Genomic DNA, 19,497 nt, shown 5'->3' with positions numbered 1-19,497 from the left:
AAGTAACTAGTTTCACCCCATTGTCCGGGTACAGGTTTGGTTTAGATCATTGCCGTTTCAGGTAGAGTTCTCAGGTCGGGTCAGTTTTTGACAGCTCTATAATATAGTGTTATTCTGTTAATTATTCTGGTACAATACCTCCTACAAGATGGATGAAAGGTCTAATTTTACCCTGCTTTGGAAAAACAAATGTAATGTTCAACATACCATACATCAGAACAAATCAAGTTGCTATGCTATATACTTAGTATATTAAATCGTAAAAACAGTGAAAGGGTTACAGTATGCTGCATCACCTCATTGGCATAAGAACGTGTACAAGAATGGAAAGATTGAAGTGAATAATTATATACAAAGTGTAACCAAGTATAAGTATATTTTTACATGAGATTAAGACACTACATATTACATAGGGAAAGAAATCATATTGTTCTTCACGCTCCTTCTGAATGATAATCTATACATCGCAGCGCAAGCTTGTAATATCACTTAAGTTGATATACCCAACTGAATTCATTACCTTGGACAAAACACATCTAATAGGTCACTTTCCGTCTTGAACCACTTTGAAAAAAAATGTGTAAATTATTGCATTTCCCAAATACTTCACATTTATAATTATCAGCTCATACTGGAATTCAGTGTATTTATTCGGGTGTTCTTGGCCTCAAAATGTGGTTTTGGACCCCATAAAATTCACCAGAATCCAGTAAGATATGACAATTACAAATGTGAAGTGCTTGAATTATTCTTAGTTACATTTTTTTAAAGGCTGCAAGTCACAAAGTGGATCCGACCCTTAAATTAACGTATTTTTTAATAAGAGATTACGGTCTATGACCACTAAACAAAACTGCATACACAATTGGGCGAGACAGAAGAGGACAACTGAGAAGCATGATTAAAACTTCACTTCTACCTTTACAAAATTCTATGTACCCAACTCCTCAGAGCTCAAAAGAACGCCATCATCCCAAATTTCAACAAACCTGAAAGTATGTCACCTTGAGTTAAAGCATCAGATCATCAAAAATGTATAAAATCCTAGAAAACATGAAAACTTTTTCAAAGATACTCGATGCTCTCTCCACTAGCCCAAAGAGACAGGTTGACAGGAGTCACAGGGCCACCCTAAATTTTCTTTTCAAGCTCAGTCAGATATTGTTGTATGAATTAATTGTATCCCATACATCTAGAAGCAGATACGCACAGAAGGAAACACATGAGAGTATTGGCCTAACTGTCTATAGACTCGATAGAACAGACAGCTAAGATCAAAGATAAACTAAAGACAGTATGCATAGTAAAAGTTTTGACAAAAAGGATTCAGCGTTCAAGGAAAACTTCACAAAGCTCAAAACAATTCACAACATACAAGATGTAATTAAGTTACATTTGATGACAGGGCGATAAGTGTGGAGACAACAATGTAATAAAAGATCATTACCATTCTGTTCCTAGACATACTAGGAAAAAAATATCATAATTCATTCCATGCATCAACGTTTTTAGGTGTGATCCGTGCAATAAACTAATAAAGCCTATATCGGTCAGATGCTCGCAGCATCTCCATCCATCTGACACCAAATATCTTTAAGCAGATATTTTTTCAAAATCACAGTTTACAATCATTCTGCAATATATTTCCCCTGTTCTATTTTAGTTGACACGTTTCTTTTATCACTTCTAACAATGCAAAAGTTCAACAATTTATAACCCTAATTTCCAATAAAAGTAAAAATTATACTCCCTCCGTCCCCAAATGATAGTCCCTTATGGGCAAAAATCACGGGAATTAAGAAACTTAAATAAAAGTAGTAAAATTACATTGGAAATATAAATTTACATTGGGTATGTAAAATAGTAGAGAGAGAAAGTAATAAAAGTACATTGAAAAACAAAATTTACATTGAAAAGTTAAATTTGCACAAATATTGTTGCAATTGGAGAGAATTTTGATAAAAAAATTGATATTAATGGTACTTGAAAAAAGCAAATGGGACTATCAATTTGGGACTAAAAATATGCCATAAGGGACTATCATTTGGGGACGAAGGGAGTAAAAGTTGATGTTATTAAGATACATATTGAGACAATTCTGATAAGATCACAATCATCCCACATGACTATGTTTAATCATAATTATATTTAAATAAATCACAAAAGCCAGTCAAATAAGAGTTTGTGAAAAGTGTCATAAGTCAAAATGTGTCAACTAAAAAAGACGGAGAAAGTATAACATAGAAAATTAAGAGCACAAACCTTGTGCCATCGACTTTGACACAGAGAAATTGACCATGTCGCCAACCATCTTGGAAATTGCCAAAGAAGACCTCCCCAGACTTAGAATAGAATCTGCCTTCACCATTGGCTCTCCCCTTCCAAAAATTAGCAAACCATCGTTCTCCAGTATGGAAGTAAAGCCAGCCCTATATCAAACAAAATCCTAGCCATATGTCAGGGAAATAACAGTTTTTAAGATGTTAGAAGAGATATGTATAATGTCCTGATTTTAAGTCGGATCTGGTTTCATGTGCAATAATGAAAATAAGCATTTTCATTAACTATGGTTAAAAGGACAAAACTACCCTGGATATAAATAGATATAACTCACCTAGAAACCCTCGTAATAAAGGGAGGGGGAAAAAAATAATCAATAGCCTATAAAAAAAACTTGTAAGCAAAGCATGACTGCCTACAAGGCTGCCAACAAGTCAGCAACTAGCAACTCATGATAGTAGCATACTCAACAGAAACAAAAATCTTGTTTGAGGCAAGGAAAATGCAACTGCTTAAATAGAAATGAACCTTGCCATGCATAAGATCGTCCCTCCACGATCCATGGAAAACATCTCCATTACTGAAGAACAAGCTGCCAATTCCAGACCTTTTCCCATATCGCCACATCCCATCATAGACAGTACCATCCAGAAAGGTAAGACGACCCTGCAGGACACAATTTTAAAGTTAAATCATACAATTATTATCTGCACAGAAAGATATGACTGGGTGAGTCTGGACTGGAGTTCAGTCATCAATTAAGTACCCTGCCTTCAGGAAGACCACCTTGGCAACGACCCTTGTACATTCCTCCTCTATACCGGATCTCCGTCACTGGACACCATTTTGTATTAGTATCCCGTTCTGATTCCTGTTGCACTAAACGTAAGTTAAGAGCAAGACAATTCATGGAGTAAAATTCAGAGCAAGGATATAATATGTTTGAAACTTTTTTATAATATCATTTCAAGAACTAAGCTCTTAAGTCATTCAAAAGATGTCTATGGAGCATATAAACACACACACGCATATAAACATGGCCCATGGTGAGTTCAAAAGGTTCTCCATTGTTTGCTAAAATGCCACACTAGGTGCATGATATCTGGAATTTATTTTAGAAAAACTAGTTAAACTATTATGCTGATCACATGTACAAATGCATTTATAACAGTGGGCATTAGCTGGAAAACACAATATAAGAGAAAGGAGGCAGAAACTGTTCATTTACATGGATACATAAAGCAGTGTATCTGTATAGACTAGACAAACTCAAAATCCACATGAACAGGGAAGCATGGAACAGATACCAGAGAATGGAGTCAGATTACCAGCATTGATGCAGCACGAGCAGAAAGAACTCCTTGCTTTTTAGAAGCAATAGGCTGCTTTCCTTTCAACAGAACTGATGCACTATTCCAAAAGCCAGTTACTGCATCAAAACTCGTATCTGTAATACCGTTCTGAGGCGGAACACTTGGAATAGAGGATGCTTGCATTTGAACTTCATCATTAATTTTTTCTGCTGACAAGCTTAAATTTGAATCATCATAAGCCTCTTGTAAGTCAGTAGAAAGTCTCACACCAACTGGAAGTTGAAAAATTCTTGGATTATCAGCCAGAGGATCAGCTCCAGAGACATTTAAATCTTCCTCATGCCACTCATGAGAAATTCTATGACCTGGCCTAAGGTTCCGATTGATAAAAAGCTGCCTTTCAAAAGTTTGAGCTGTTAAAGGAAGGTTTTACATAGGTAAATATCATGATTTTAGTTTAGCATACTGTGGACAGCACCCAGATTTTTTACAGAATATACACTCACCTTGATCAATTTGCTCTATATTTTTGAATGTATTGCCATCAGAATCTAGATACTGAACCTTATCTGTTTCACCATCTTCAAAATTCCTAGTGTTGCAATGACAGTGAATGGCATAAATCGACAAATTTAAATGATGATTTTTAAGCAACTGAGTGAATCCAAGGCAATATAGGGTATACCTTTCACCATAATCTTCATCCAGAAGCATCTCATTCATAACATTTGTCATCATGGGAGGAAATATATTTTCTCTTAGGTCATTTTTCTCGGATTTTTCAGACTGCATATCTTGCCTCCTCAATAAATTGAAAACAAAGGGGATGCTATCTGCCAGTCGAGAAAGAATGTTGCTATTCTGGAGAGACTTTCTTTCAGTACCACTGGCAATGCAGCAAGAACATTGAAGTTATTAAAAAAAGAACTGTTTGATTTGGTTATGGAAGCATCATTTCAAAAAACAGTAAATAAAAATTGACTTAGAAAAATTTCATGTGATTCACACACACACACACACACACACACACACACACACAAACTTATTGCGGATATATTTATAGACAGCTTGTAATAGATGGATAATGGTATATCCGCTTTAAGGCAATGCGTCCAAGAACATGACTGCTGTTCCAGCTGAAATACTTGGAATAATATTACCAAGTCTACTAGGAGTACCCTTTTTATAGTTAGCTGAACAAGTAATGGCTTTTGTGTAACGTCAAAAGGGTCCTAATGTAGTGAGATTGTTCGGGTTGTTACAAGTCTTACAACCACTAGCAGAGTAGCAGATGATATAGAAAACACTACTTCAACATTAAAAAAAAGAGAGGGAAATGCGGGTCCACTTGCATTGCTCAGAAAAGTGCAAACACTTGATGTCAAGCTGGTCCCAATTAATATCTAGATGAACAAAGCAAGCCATCATGCCACTTAACTATAAAAGTAATTTCCTTAACAACAGGAAGTATTAATCAAAATTAAATTGATATAAGATTGTAGTTTGATGCAATTAAATCATCAAATGGGGTTTACCATCCCAGACTTTAGAGAGGCCGGACACTCCCAAACTACAAGCTTTAAAAAAAAAAAAAAAATACAATTATCATCTCAATAATTATTGCTCTCCCTAATATCCTATAGATATTATCCTTCCTTTCTCTACTCTAACTACTCAACTTATTCCCCAAGACACCTAATTTATAGTGAAGATCCCCCCTCTAGGCCAATCTATTACACAATGTCAAGCACAAAAACAATAAATATTCCTACATGAAACCTTATTAGCATGCTTTTCTCATATTAATTGAGAAACTGACAAGGAAAATAAAAGGTTTACAGATTGTAACAGAGGAGACAGTCAAAATGAAATTTATAACTTGAAGCAAGCATGTCAACTTACCACACTGTGATAACTGTTGTTGCTATAGAGTTAGGCTCCATATCAGGATTTATTATAGTGGAAAGTATGACTTCTTTGGTGCACTTTGTTGCTTCGCGAAAAGTACGCAAAAGAGTACCGACATCATTATCTGCAATGGCTGAGGAACTTGAGAGAATACATATTACAACTCCATCAAGGTCCTGTATTCATGGGTAAAGAAGGAAATATGAGAACAGCATGGAAAAAATGAATCAGTATAAGACAAGGTGAACTTTCACTTACAGGAAGTACCAACAAAACTTTAATTAGATTGAAGGGTATTGTTCATTTCCAAAGGGGTGAAAGATTTATTCTTCTTTGGTTTTGGGAATTTAGTGAACTTTTAAAATTTTGCTTGTCTAACTGCCTGTGCACATTATACATAGCAATGTTGTAGACAATTAATGTGGAATGAGAAATGAAACCACTGTTGTTATTTCATGGGAAAGGCTGTGTACATCTGACCTATCCCCTATGCTGCAAAAAATGGTATGGAGAGAGTGGATAAAGTAAAACCAGAGCATGCATCCAAGTAACAAGTTGCAGTTGAACAGCTCCCACAAAGACAGATGAATTAATATACTCCTTAGATTAAGGAAAATTTGTGGTCTTACCTTAAGTCCAACAGAGAGGAAAGGACAATCATAAACAGCTTGTACAATTGAAGCCTTGACATTATGCCCAACACCATAACCAATTCTTCCTTCCTTATAGCTCTCCAATACCTACAGTTGTGTATATTAGCTTCATGGAGAATAATCACTACGAGTTCTAAGCTGTCAGTTGATAGCATTGGGGAGTGGGAGAAGAGAGACAGATAAGTCTTTCAAACACTTTCTTCTACAAGAAATATTATGAGAACAAGAAAGAATGCATCTGTGGATGTAACATTTAAACTAATCAAATCATGCAAATATGGCATACTCAAGTTATTCAGGCACACATTGCCAAGCAGAACTCACATTCATAACTTCACGAATGGTAATTTGAGTCGTGCTATCATGCAGAGAGTGAATGTGCATTTTGTATGTGTCCTGCAAATATTAGTTAACATCAGACTGTCATCAAGACCAACAAAAATTGCAAGATCAAGAAAAGCTACTTACAGAGACGATAACGGAAACAGCACTTATGGCTGACAAAACAGCTTGATAGGCAGTCTTCAGAGCCTCATCTAAAGTGACCATATCCATCTTCAGCAAGGTGTCAATGTCAATATCTAAGTGAAAACACAACAAAAAAGATCACTGAAGTGAAATAGATACACAAATTACTCAAAATAGATCAGACCATTAGGAATCTTGATTTAAAAGAATCTTGAACAATTATGTAAAGACCAAAAGTAACTCAACAAATTTCACCAGTTTCAATGATAGGCTGACAGCAACAGAGGAAGAATGGAAACAAGAGAGAAAGAAATCATAAAAGATCAATAAGCATACCACTCACCAATACAGAAGTTCACACAATCCCGAAGTTTGTCTACCAAATTCTTGACCTGTGAGTTCCACAAAAATGCAGATTTGGTGTCACACACATACTTTTTAACGGGGAAATTAAAAGAAACGCCATTAAATTGAGAGAGCGCACTATACAATAATTTATAATGAAACAGGTTGTTTAAAAGAGCCAATACTAAGTAAATAAAGACTGAGAAAACTAAGAACAACAATTTCTTGTTGGTCTTTCAGAATCTGATTCTCAGCATGTCCAAGGTGAGGTTGCATACCCAGCAATGGAACAATCCATCCTGAGTTGTAGTATATGCCATTACATATTGTTCTATAGTTCTCTTCAAGCTGTAATATATGTCTATCCATAAGTATGGGTTCCTCAACTAAGCAATTAATCAAAACATAAGTAATAACAAATTCCAACTCAATTTCTCCACCATCAGACACTTATTTTGTTTAGAGGTTTCCCACCACACACACACTTCCTTTCATCTCAACGCAAGACATAGTCATGGGATTGTCTTATTTAGAACAGATGATATATGATCTTTTCTTCCCTATTTTTAGGTCTTTCTCTCCGCCATCAGACACTTTTTTTGTTTAGAGGTTTCCCCCACACACACACATCGTTTCATCTCAACGCAAGACGTAGTCATGGGATTGTAATATTTAGTACAGATGATATATGATCTTTTCTTCCCTATTTTAAGGTCTTTCTATTTAGTGCTCCTTTTCTTACTGTAACAGAAACAACTTAAACAAATAAAATGAACTTGACAACGCATTTTGCAATTAGCAGAAATAACAACATTTCTATGTTAAGTTAAGTGATATCTACTTAAGAGTTAGAAAATAGAGATCTAAATCACACAAGTTTTGATATAATGCTATTTTAATAGGGAAGTTGTCATTTTATTTTAGCCATCTGCTGATTTTCAACAGAATATACTGTCTAAGCAAACTGTCCTTGATGTCAAACCCAAAAAGTTGAAAAAATAATAAATTAAACATAAAAATAAAAACAAAACACGTGAATTGAAATGGTTCCCCAGAAACAAAACATAATTAAACTCTTAGAAGATGAATAAATAAATATATAGTTCTGCTAATTCCAATAACATGCCTAAGATTACATTTACATCTAAAGGAAAACAGGACTTTCCTTGTTGAGCTATAATTTTTTACAGTTTTTGAAGCAGCAAAAACCTATGACAATATAGAGCTGTCAATTCGGGTATTCAAGTCGGGTTTGGGTCGGGTCAAATTAGATCTCGGGTTAAATCAGGATCAGGTTATGTTGGGTCAATCTAGCTTCACATCAAGTTCAGGTTCAGGTCAATTTCAGTTCAAGTTATTACAGGTTGTTCACCTTTCCGAATATAGGTCGAGTTCAATTCGAGTTAAAATCAGACCGGAATCAATTTCAAGTTCGGGTTATGTTGAGTCGGGTTTAGATAGGTTAACAAGATTGTACATTCAGGTTCAGGTTACTATTAAGTCAGGTTCAAGTCAACTCTAATAAATATCGATGCGGCCAAGTTGAACTATATAATTACGCCTTTCATAATTTTATCAAACATCATCAAGATTTCATTAAACCTTAATACGAGTAATAGAGAACAAAAGTTAAATAAGCTGAACAAAAGATTTTATTAAATCGGATTGAGGGTATAAAGAATTATACCAGTACATAAGCTAAACAAAAGCTATATAAAATTTTATTAAACATTCCATGACTCGGGTTCATGTTTAAATTGGGTCGTGTACTAGTTCAGGATCGGATTGTTTTCGGGTCAGATTAGATCAGGACATAAAGTATTGGATCAAATGGGTTTTCGCTAGTTTCACCCCATTGTTCGAGTACCAGCTGGGTTCAGATCTTTGACCGTTAAGGCCGAGTTCTCGGGTCGGGTGAGTCTTTGACAGCTCTACCTATAGTACATACTTTTTGAGAAAATTTTGAGGTTTCGGGGGCCTAGTATCAAAGAGTGTTGAAACCCTTGGGGATATATCTCGGGGTCATATAATGACTTTTGAAGCCATATATGATCATTATATGTTGTAATAAACGTACGTGGTAAGCTTAAGTTTACGAAATCAATGCAAGTTGTGAACGGGTAAAATGATTGTTTACCTACCATGGTAAACGTCTCGGCAATGAAAAAAGGTCAAAAAATAACAAAATTGAAGGCTATAGTCTAAGCTTTTAAAGGAAATTTTGAGATTTAGGGGCCTGTAGCGAAAAACCTTGAGACCCTAAGGGATACATCTCAGGGTTGCTGTTTAAAACCACATATGATCATTATATGTTGTCATAAACGTCTGTGATAGGCTTGAGTTTACAAAATCGGTGCAAGTTGCGAAGGGTTAAAATGACCGTTTAAGGAATATTGGATGGTTCCACCGACCCAATTTGACTCCCGGGGGATAATGGAGACCATGATAAACATCTCGGCATTTTTTATTTTCGGGCGAAAAAAGATAAAAAAAATTACAAAATTGAAGGCTATAACCCACGAATATTTGAGAAATTTGGAGGTTTCGAGCCACGGTAGCAAAAGGCCTTGAAACCTAAGAGATACATCTAAGGGTCATATAATACCGTTTGAAACTACATATGATCATTATATGTTGTCATAAACGTCCATGGCAGGCTTTAGTTTACGAAATCACTGCAATTTGTGAACGAGTAAAAAGACCGTTTAAGGCCATATTGGATGGTTCCACCGACCCAATTTGACTCCCGAAGTGTATTAGGGACCATGGTAAACATCTTTGTAATTCTTATTTCCGCGCGAAAAAAGGTCAAAAAATTACAAAATTAAGGGCTATAATCAGCACTTTTAAGGAAATTTTGAGTTTTAGGAGCCTCTGGCGAAAAACTTTGAGACCATAAGGGGTACATCTCAGGGTCATATAATGCCGTTAGAAACCATATATGATTATTATATGTTGGCATAAACGTCCGTCGTGTGCCTGAGTTTACGAAATCACTGCAAGTTGTAAACGAGTAAAATGACCATTTAAGGGCATATTGGACGGTTACACCGACCTAATTTGACACCCGGAGGATATTAGGGACCATGGTAAACATCTCGGAAAATTTTTATTTTTGGACAAAAAAAGGTCAAATAATTACAAAATTGAAGGTTATAATCCACGTTTTTTTAAGTGAATTTTGAGGTTTCAGGTCCCGGTGGCAAAAAGTCTTGAAACCCTAAGAGATTCATCTCGGGGTTATATAATGCCATTTGAAACCATATATGATCATTATATGTTGTCATAAACGTATGTGGTAGGATAAAGTTTACGAAATCTCTACAAGTTGTGAACATATAAAATTACCGTTTAAGGCATATTGGATGGTTCCACTGACCCAATTTGACTCCCAAAGGATATCAAGAACCATGGTAAACATATCGGCAATTTTTATTTTCGGGTGAAAAAAGGTCAAAAAGATTACAAAATTGAAGGCTATAATCCACGTTTTTTTGAGGAATTTTGAGGTTTCGGGGACAGTGGCGAAAAGCCTTGAAAACTACAGGATACATCTCGAGATTACCGTTTGAAACCATATATGATCATTATATGTTGTCATAAACGTCCGTGGTAGGCTAGAGTTTACGAAATTACTGCAAGTTGTGTACGGATAAATTATCGTTTAAGGGCATATAGGTTGGTTCTACCGACCCAATTTGACTCCCAGAGGATATTAGGGACTATGGTAAACATCTCGGGCGATAAAAGGTCAAAAATTACAAAATTGAAGGCTATAATAAACAATTTTTGAGGTTTCGGGGCTCGGTGGCAAAAAGCCCTCAGACCCTAAGGGATACATCTTGGGGTCATATAATTCCGTTTGAAACCACATATGATCATTTATGTTGTCATAAACATCCGTGGTAGTCTTGAGTTTAAGAAATCACTTGAAGTTGTGAACGGGTAAAATGACTATTTAAGGGCATATTGGATGGTTTCACCAACCCAATTGTTTTCCCGGAGGATATTAGGGTCCATGGTAAACATCTTGGCAATTTTTGGTTATGTGCTAAAGAAGGTCAAAAAATTACAAAATCGAAGACTAATCTACGCTTTTTGAGAAAATTTTGAGGTTTTGGAGCGCGGTAGCGAAAAGCCTTGAGACCCTTAGGGATACATCTCGGGGTCATATAATTCCGTTTGAAACCACATACGATCATTATATGTTGTCATAAACGTCCGTGGTAGGCTTGATTTCACGAAATCACTTTAAGTTGTGAACGGGTATAGTGAGCGTTTAAGGGCATATTGGATAGTTCCACCAACCCAGTTTGAATCTTGGAGGGTATTAGGGACCGTGGTAAACATCTTGATAATTTTTATTTCCGGACGGAAAAAGTCAAAAAATTACAAAATTGAAGGCTATAATCCACGCTTTTTAAGTAAATTTTGAGGTTTTGGGCCCAGTGGCCAAAAGTGGCAAATTGAAGGCTAGAATACACTCCATTGTTCGAGTATAGACTTGGTTCAGATCATTGTCGGTTAAGGTCGGGTCCTCGGGTCAAGTCAATTTTTGACAGCTTTAGGGTCTCAACACTTTTCGCCACTGGCCCCGAAACCTTAAAAACTCGTTAATTATATAGCCTTCAATTTTGTAATTTTTTTACCTTATTTCGCCCGCAAATAAAAATTGTCGAGATGTTTACCATGGTCCCTAATACCCTCCGAGAGGGTAATTGGGTGGGTGGAACCATCCAATTTGCCTTTAAAAAGGCATTTTACCCGTTTTCGTATATGCCTCTTGTATTGGCTATAAGCTCTCACGGGGCCTTTAGGTTGCCGGATAATGGTCATATATGGGTCCACACAATATTATATGATCGCGGAATTCATCCCGTAGTGTTCCTTGAAATTCCAACACCAGCTCCCGACACCTCCTAAATTTCTCCGATTTCGTGTATTATAGTAGAGTTGTCGATTTGGGTATTCAAGTCGGATTTAGGTTGGTCAAATCATGTTTCGCGTTGAATTAGGATCTGGTTATGTCGAGTTAATCTAGCCTCATATCAGCTTCAAGTTCGGGTCGGGTCAATTTCAGTTGAGTTTATTTTAGGTCGTCCACCTTTTCAGATTTATGTCGGGTTCAATTCGAGCCAAATTCAGATCGGATCCAATTTCAGGTTCGGGTTGTGTGTGATTCAGGTTTGAGTGGGTGAGTAGATGGTACATTCGGGTTCGAGTTAGTGTTGAGTTGGGTTTTGGTTCAAGTTCAATTCCAATAAATATCGATGTGCTCAAGTTGAACCTATATAATTACACCTTCCATAATTTGATCAGCTTTATCAAGATTTTATTAAACCTATATATGAGTAATAGAGAACAAAAGGTATACAAGTTGAATCGGATTGTGGGTTTACAGATTTGTACATTATATAAGTTGAACAAAAGGCATATAAATTTTATTAAACCTTCCTTGACTCGGGTACAGGTTCTAATTAGGTCGGGTACTAGTTCGGGTACAGTTGTTATTGGGTCGGATTAAATCGGTTGACGGTTACTCTTAGGTCCGGAGCAGGTTCGGGTTCAGGTCAAAAAGTATTGGATCAAATCGGTTGTCAGTTAACATATGGTTAGGTTTAGGTCGGGTTACAGGTCACTAGTTTCACCCCATTGTCCGGGTACAGGTTGGGTTCATATCATTGCCGGTTGAGGTCGAGTTCTCGGGTCGGGTAAGTTTTTTACAGCTCTAGGACAATAGTAGAGAGAGTGAAGAAAGTGGGATAAGTGTAAGAAAATATGTGAAAGTGTTGTAAAGTGGGGTTTATGAGAGAAAAAGTTTGAAAAAATAGAAAAAAAAAAAAAAAAAAAAAAAAAAGCAAAAGTGTGACAGACCAAAAGGAATGGACAAAAGTAGTAAGTGTAACCTAACAAAAAGGAACAGAGGTAGTATTAATATGAACATTAATTTCTTTTTTAACGTTACATGTCAATTAGTCTTTTTGCAACATTTGTAGGTTAAGATCTTTTCATTAAGGAAGTCAAAAATAGCAAAGATTAATTATTGTTTTAGACAGATGGATAACAAGCCAAGGAAATTCAGTATAAGGTCTAATTTCTATAGGTGGCAGGAATTGATAGAAACTTACAGATCAAGGCACAGGAAATAACCTACCTCATCTTGGCGTCTCTGCCCTTCAAAACTAAAAGGCTTCACTATAACAGCAATAACCAGCCCACCACTGGATCTAATCGACCGAAGGGTATCAATTGCCGTGACATAATCATCACCGTAGCCTGCACTTGCCACCTATAAGAGATAAACAATAAGATTTAATATACGAGTAATCAGAATCCTCAACACCATCTTGTAAAGGGAGTAAGACTATGAGTAGAAACATTTTTTCTCTTTATTCTAAAATGTGCAAGAGACTAACATTTTACTTTAAATACACAAGTCTAGATTTCTCTTTTCAGTAAGAAACATATATCTCTGTGAAAGCAGCTCTTATGGGATTCCCTCTTTTTGTAATTACTCAGTTAACTTTATAGCTGAAAAATATTTAGGTAATAGAGGGGTATCATATTCCTCTCCAGATTTGTTGTGTTTGGACATTTTAATAACTTTACACACCATAAAGGCCATCTTTACATATCCTGTTTTTCTTCTGTCATTTCTAATGATCACTTGTATGGTGTCAAGGCATGTCTTCAAACCTTACACTGTATTGAATCTCTCATTCAATGAATACGAGGAAATTCAGACCAGATGGAAGTCTAATATCTACACAAAAGTGTCCGAATTAACTTGTATAATATTGGAAGAGAAAATGTGAACACTAAGTAAAATGACCCAAATCTCAGAAAACCTCAGCTAAAAATAATCAATCAATCAATCAATCAATCAATCAAAGCCTTAATCCCAAAAGTGGGGTCGGCTAACATGAACCAAATTTGATTATTCCGTGTAGTCATCAACATAAATCTTTCTCCTCCATCCCTTACGATCCAAAACTTCATCCTCACGTAAATCCATGCACTTCATATCCTTCCTCACTCCTTCCAACCAAGTCATCTTTGGTCTCCCTCTTCCTCGTTTAATCCCTCCATGGTCCCACTCTTCCACTCTTCGCACCGGTGCACCCTCGGGTCTCCGTCTTACATGTCCAAACCAACGCAGACGATTTTCCCTTAATTTATCTACAATGCCCGCCACACCTACTTTCTTGCGAATAACCTCATTTCTGATTCTATCTCTTAAAGTGTTTCCACACATCCACCTTAACATGCGCATTTCCGTAACCTCCATCTTTTTAATATGCTCTTTCTTAGAAGCCCAACATTCTGTACCATAGAGCAACACTGGTCTTATGGCAGTCCTGTAGAATTTTCCCTTCAACTTTAAGGGAATGCTGCGGTCGCATAGCACTCCCGTGGCCGCTCTCCATTTAAGCCACCCTGACTTAATCCTGTGGGTCACGTCTTGATCAATGTCACCATTCTTCTGGATGATCGACCCTAGGTACTTAAAACATTCACTCATGGTCAAATCCTTTCCATCCAAACTCACCACTTCATTGCTTGTCCCCCTCTGAGTGCCAAAACGACATACCAAATATTCAGTCTTACTCCGACTTAGCTTAAACCCTCTAGATTCCAACCTTTGCCTCCATTGCTCCAACTTGACATTAACCCCATCCTTAGTCTCATCCACCAAAACGATATCATCTGCGAACAGCATACACCATGGAACCTCATCTTGAATTGGTCTAGTTAATTCGTCTAGAACCGTTGCAAAAAGAAAAGGGCTTAATGCAGACCCTTGATGCAATCCGATTGTAATAGGGAAATCTTTTGTCAACCCTCCGCATGTCCTCACATTTGTTGACACATCCCGATACATATCCTTAACTAGGTCTACATACCTTCGTGGGATACCTTTCTTCAACATTGCCCACCAAAGTATCTCTCTTGGCACCTTGTCATATGCCTTCTCTAAATCAATAAAGACCATATGAAGATCTTTCTTCTTTACCCTATAAAACTCCATCATTTGTCTTATCAAATGGATTGCCTCCATAGTAGATCTCCCAGGCATAAAACCAAATTGGTTATCTGAAATGCTTGTGCATGCCCTCAACCTTTGTTCAATCACCCTTTCCCACAACTTCATAGTATGGCTCATAAGCTTAATTCCTCGATAGTTAGAACAATCTTGAGCGTCTCCTTTGTTTTTATAAACCGGGACCAAGGTGCTCTTCCTCCAATCTTGTGGGATCCTTGTAGCCGTCCATATCTTGTTGAAAAGGTTTGTTAACCAATCAATACCAATCTTACCCAAACACCTCCACACCTCTATCGGTACCCCATCAGGGCCAACCGCCTTCTTAGGTTTCATCTTCCTCAGTGCAATCTCCACCTCTACTCTCCTAATCCTTCGCACATACTCCATGTTGATTTCTTCATCACTCATAGAGGTATCTCCTATCACAACTCCATTACTTCCATTAAATAATTCATCGAAGTACCCCTTCCACCTGTCCTTGATGCCCTCCTCTTGCACTAGGACCATTTGGTTCTTATCTTTGACACACTTCACCATGCCAATATCCTTCCTTGCCTCTTGTCTTCTCTTTGCCATCTTATAAATGATCCTTTCTCCCTCCTTGGAATCAAGCTTTTCATAAACCTCCTGATATGCCTTTTCTTTTGCTTGGCGAACAGCTGCCTTTGCCTTACTCTTAGCCTCCTTATACGCTGCAAAGGTTTCATCACTCCTACATTTTCCTAAGGCTTGATAGCATTCCCTTTTTTGCTTAATTACTGCTTTCACCTCTTCATTCCACCACGAAGTATCTCTCTGTACCGAAGTTCTTCCCCTTACTTCCCCTAAGACCTCTTTGGCCACTCTTAGGAAACAGTTCTTCATTCGTAACCAGGTCATGTCCGGATCCACCTCTCCATCCCAATCCGCTTCTTCAATTACCTTTTCTGTAAAAACCTTAGCTTTTGCATCCCTTAGGGTCCACCATCTTATCCTTGGTTCTTCTTGTCTAACTTTTTTCTTCGCCTTCTCTTTCAGACGAATAGTCATTACCAATAGCCGGTGTTGGGTGACCACACTCTCCCCTGGGATAACCTTACAGTTTATGCAACTTTGTCTATCTATGCTCCTTGTGAGCAGGAAGTCTATTTGAGTTGCATTTGCTCCATTCCGAAAAGTTATCAAGTGTGAATCCCTCTTCTTAAACCAAGTATTAGCCAAAATTAAATCATATGATTGGGCAAAATCCATAATAGCTTCACCACCGGCGTCCCTCTGCCCATACCCAAAGCCTCCATGGACACTCTCATAGCCATCTCGGCTCAGCTAAAAATAATCTCTTAATTATTTAGCTGTCACATAGAAGTATATCAGAAGAACTGAATGAAAGGGGCAAGAATGTACAAACAAGAACAACAGCCTTTGAATGTAATTGTTGGTTTAGTGGTGCCTCTGCAATGTTTGGATAGCCATCTGCAAAAAAAGAAAGGAGATAATTTGATTAGAAAAGAAGTCAAGTAATTACACATAGTTACAGAGAGGAGTTAGAGGACGCATTATCCTCCTAAAGAAACCGATACAACAGTGGCATACCCACTGAGCACATCATCATCAAGTGCAAACTCCAAATAACGACACCAAAGTAAAGCAAGATAAACCACTTTATCCCATACAAACCCATGCCCTGTAAATTTAAATATTTCATGAGGACAACCAAACAATAGATAGACCAGCCAATCTATAAAAGGAACATCCCTTCTTTATTCCTCCCATACACAAAGAAAATAAGAAAACAGAGATAATTGGTGAAATAGCCTGCCGAACCCAAGATATACAACTTTTATCTGACAAACAGACAGCGCCGCTGTCAGGTCACCTCACAATGTAGGAAGAGATAGCTTCTCAGCTAGTCACCTTGCTTGGAAATCTTGAAATGTTAGCAAGAATAAAGTAAATTTATATGGGACCAAAAGAATACATCACCAGTGAACTTAAAAAATAAAAAATAAATAAATAAATAAATAAATAATAAAAAAAGAGAATTTTTTTTTTTTTGATCCTATCCTAAGTAGATGTTTGCACATCTAAGGCCCGGCTCTCTTCACTTAATTTTCAGGTAACTTAGATTATTTTTGCTAATTGAAATCATTTTTACTGTGCTAAACTTAGATAATTTATTGAACATAACCCTTTGTTTCATAATAAATGCAACACTTTTCTTTTACATCCGTTTCATAAGAACGCAACACTTCCTTATTTGAAAAGGACCCACTATTATTTTATCATTTCTCTATTCTACTAACCCCACTTTCACAAATACTTTATTATTTCTCTCTCTTAACAAACCCACCTACACTACTTATTTATTATTTCTCTCTCATACTAACTATATTTCATATTAAAATATCCTCTTTTGGTCCTCACCCTGTAATTTACCTAAAACATTGTGCATACCATAGTGTTGCTATTATTACGAAACAGAAGGAGTATTAATTAAAACTTATTTTTACTGATTCACTATACCGATTTTTTTTACCGATTAAAACTTTTTTTTACTGAACTTAATAAATTATTGTTGAACTTTAACTTTTACAAAATATTATTGTTTTAATTCAAGAAAACAGGACCTAACTATCACTCACTACTAGGTAGTACTCATACTATTAAATTAGAGCACATAGTACACCATTTGGCTCTCAATCACTCTAAAGTTCACAATACTTGCAACCGGACTCCTTGAAATTGGAAATGTGACTATCATTCTGGACATAGTATATCATTAAAAATTAAAAATAAAGAAGGAAGAAGGAGAAATAAAAATAACCTAGACATTCAGACATTTTCCTAGGTAACCCCACTTTGACAAACGAGAAGTCTCTCAAATATCCTAATTGTGACGGTTGATGGTTACCCCTAGAATAAAACAATTGTGAAAGATGTTTTCAATATAGCAGAAATTGGCAAAGAGTGAGAGCATAAAATTTCACATAACCCTTACAGACAGTCAAGCTATACAAAGTATGTACATAGCAATGCGTCAATTTCACCACAGTAGCAAAATCAGAAGCTACAAAATAGATACATATCACTACATCATATGGTCTAGGTTTAAAGCAAGATGAATGTTCAGCAAGCAGTAACAGCAGAGAAACCTTAGATACTATGACATGTACCACATCCAATCAACTCTTCAACACTTTCAAATAAGTAACTGATACAAAATGAAGAAATATCAATTCACACTGAATGACTCTTAATACCAAACAAGTCGCAATAGATAAAAGAAGCTTCAACAATAACTAAACCTTTTTCAAGTACCCTTTGACGTAATTGTCCTGTCGACGAATTTCTTCTGATAACATTCCTGTAAAGACATTCAACAATACATTGAGCTCTCAGCAAAACATCACCAATCAGATAAGTGAATTTAATAGGTTACAACAGCACAAACACGCTCTCGCACACACACGGAAATAATGAAAACTGGCCTTTACCACCATACCTACTAATTCTGCCATGTATCCTTTCACAAAATCACATTTATACAGTACTACAGTAGTAGCAACAAATGTGAACATTATCAAAGATCAATATATTCAACAAACTATTAAAATTAAACAATAATTAGGTCTTACTAATAATTACTGATTCCAAATACAAATAAAGCAATAAATTGGTAAATTATTGCATCTGTACCAAAATCTCAAAGAATGTGGAGTCGAATGGGAGCTGATGCAAAAATCGAGAACAGAATCAACTCTATTACCAATACCAATAACTTCAACAAATTGAGAATCGGCCCAAACGTCGGTAATGCTGTCATTACAATTAGCGTCGGAATTTCTGCAATTATCCTTCAACGATGATGAAGAAATGGAACAGCTGATTTTGAAGGATTTTCTTTTGAATTTTGTTGATGATTTCGAAAACCTAATGTGATGATGAATTGAGTAGAGGGAGCAATTGAAAGGGTAATTTGAGGGTTTTAGGGAACGTGGAGAAGCTCCATTGTAGGTTGGAGGATAGAGAGTTGAGAAATTCGCCATTTCCATGGTGGAATTGAGGAAATTGGGCGGGAAACTAGGGTTTATGGAAGTGTTTGAGGAATTGTGGTTGTGAAGTTTGCAAATTTAGGATTGAAAGAGGAAAGAAACATGGCGTTGTTGGGAAACAGAACGAGGGAAAGAGTTAACACTCTTCACAGTAAAAAATGCCCGGTGGGTAAAGTCTCGACATGTCTTATGACTGTTATGAGTCCTAGCGTTAACTAACATACGTAGTAATTGGTCAAGTATCAAGATTCAAGAGTGGAAGAATGGTTAGTCTTTGTATCTTCCCTCAAGTGTCACCGTGTAGGTGGTTCGACAACTTTGACCCTCACCCCTCCTCATGTAATAGATTTGCATTATCCTGTGTTTGTTCAAAATGGTGGTCTCATATTTTAATGTCCAACCGTGTCTTTATGAGGGCTTATTAAAAACATGTATTTGGATGTTTAATTATTGTA

The 19,497-nt window shown here is 36.6% G+C and overlaps 1 protein-coding gene across 2 annotated transcripts; it reads right to left on the bottom strand.

Annotated features, from left to right (window-relative positions):
* Nucleotides 1-300: 300 nt before the first annotated feature.
* Nucleotides 301-19,090, bottom strand: LOC145601193 (protein ACCUMULATION AND REPLICATION OF CHLOROPLASTS 3, chloroplastic-like). Of its 2 annotated transcripts, XM_081657149.1 has the most exons (16): nucleotides 18,687-19,090; nucleotides 18,296-18,354; nucleotides 16,399-16,463; nucleotides 13,122-13,256; nucleotides 6,966-7,014; nucleotides 6,623-6,735; nucleotides 6,479-6,550; nucleotides 6,131-6,241; nucleotides 5,496-5,677; nucleotides 4,279-4,479; nucleotides 4,100-4,185; nucleotides 3,609-4,006; nucleotides 3,047-3,151; nucleotides 2,809-2,946; nucleotides 2,263-2,429; nucleotides 301-989 (listed from the first exon to the last, which is right to left on the bottom strand). In XM_081657149.1, exons 1-16 carry the CDS (start codon nucleotides 19,040-19,042, stop codon nucleotides 932-934), a joined length of 2,295 nt encoding a protein of 764 aa, XP_081513275.1. In that variant the 5' UTR covers nucleotides 19,043-19,090; the 3' UTR covers nucleotides 301-931. The 2 variants fall into 2 exon arrangements, with proteins under 2 accessions (XP_081513275.1, XP_081513276.1); XM_081657150.1 differs by lacking the exon at nucleotides 301-989 and having other exon boundaries at nucleotides 2,814-2,946.
* Between the last annotated feature and the right edge of the window lie 407 nt (nucleotides 19,091-19,497).

This window comes from Chenopodium album, chromosome 21 (assembly GCF_948465745.1).
Source record: "Chenopodium album chromosome 21, dcCheAlbu1.1, whole genome shotgun sequence".
NCBI classification, from domain to species: domain Eukaryota; kingdom Viridiplantae; phylum Streptophyta; class Magnoliopsida; order Caryophyllales; family Amaranthaceae; genus Chenopodium; species Chenopodium album.
The sequence above is the reverse complement of the archived record's forward strand: the minus strand, read 5'-3'. Positions and strand labels throughout refer to the sequence as shown.

Coding starts and splice junctions, on each gene's coding strand:
- LOC145601193 (XM_081657149.1), bottom strand. CDS start 19,042: ATGGAAATGGCGAATTTCTCAACTCTCTATCCTCCAACCTACAATGGA. Junction 13,257..16,398: donor ATTCAAAGGCTGTTGTTCTT/GTTTGTACATTC, acceptor TATCTCTTATAG/GTGGCAAGTGCAGGCTACGG. Junction 4,186..4,278: donor GATGAAGATTATGGTGAAAG/GTATACCCTATA, acceptor TTGCAACACTAG/GAATTTTGAAGATGGTGAAA.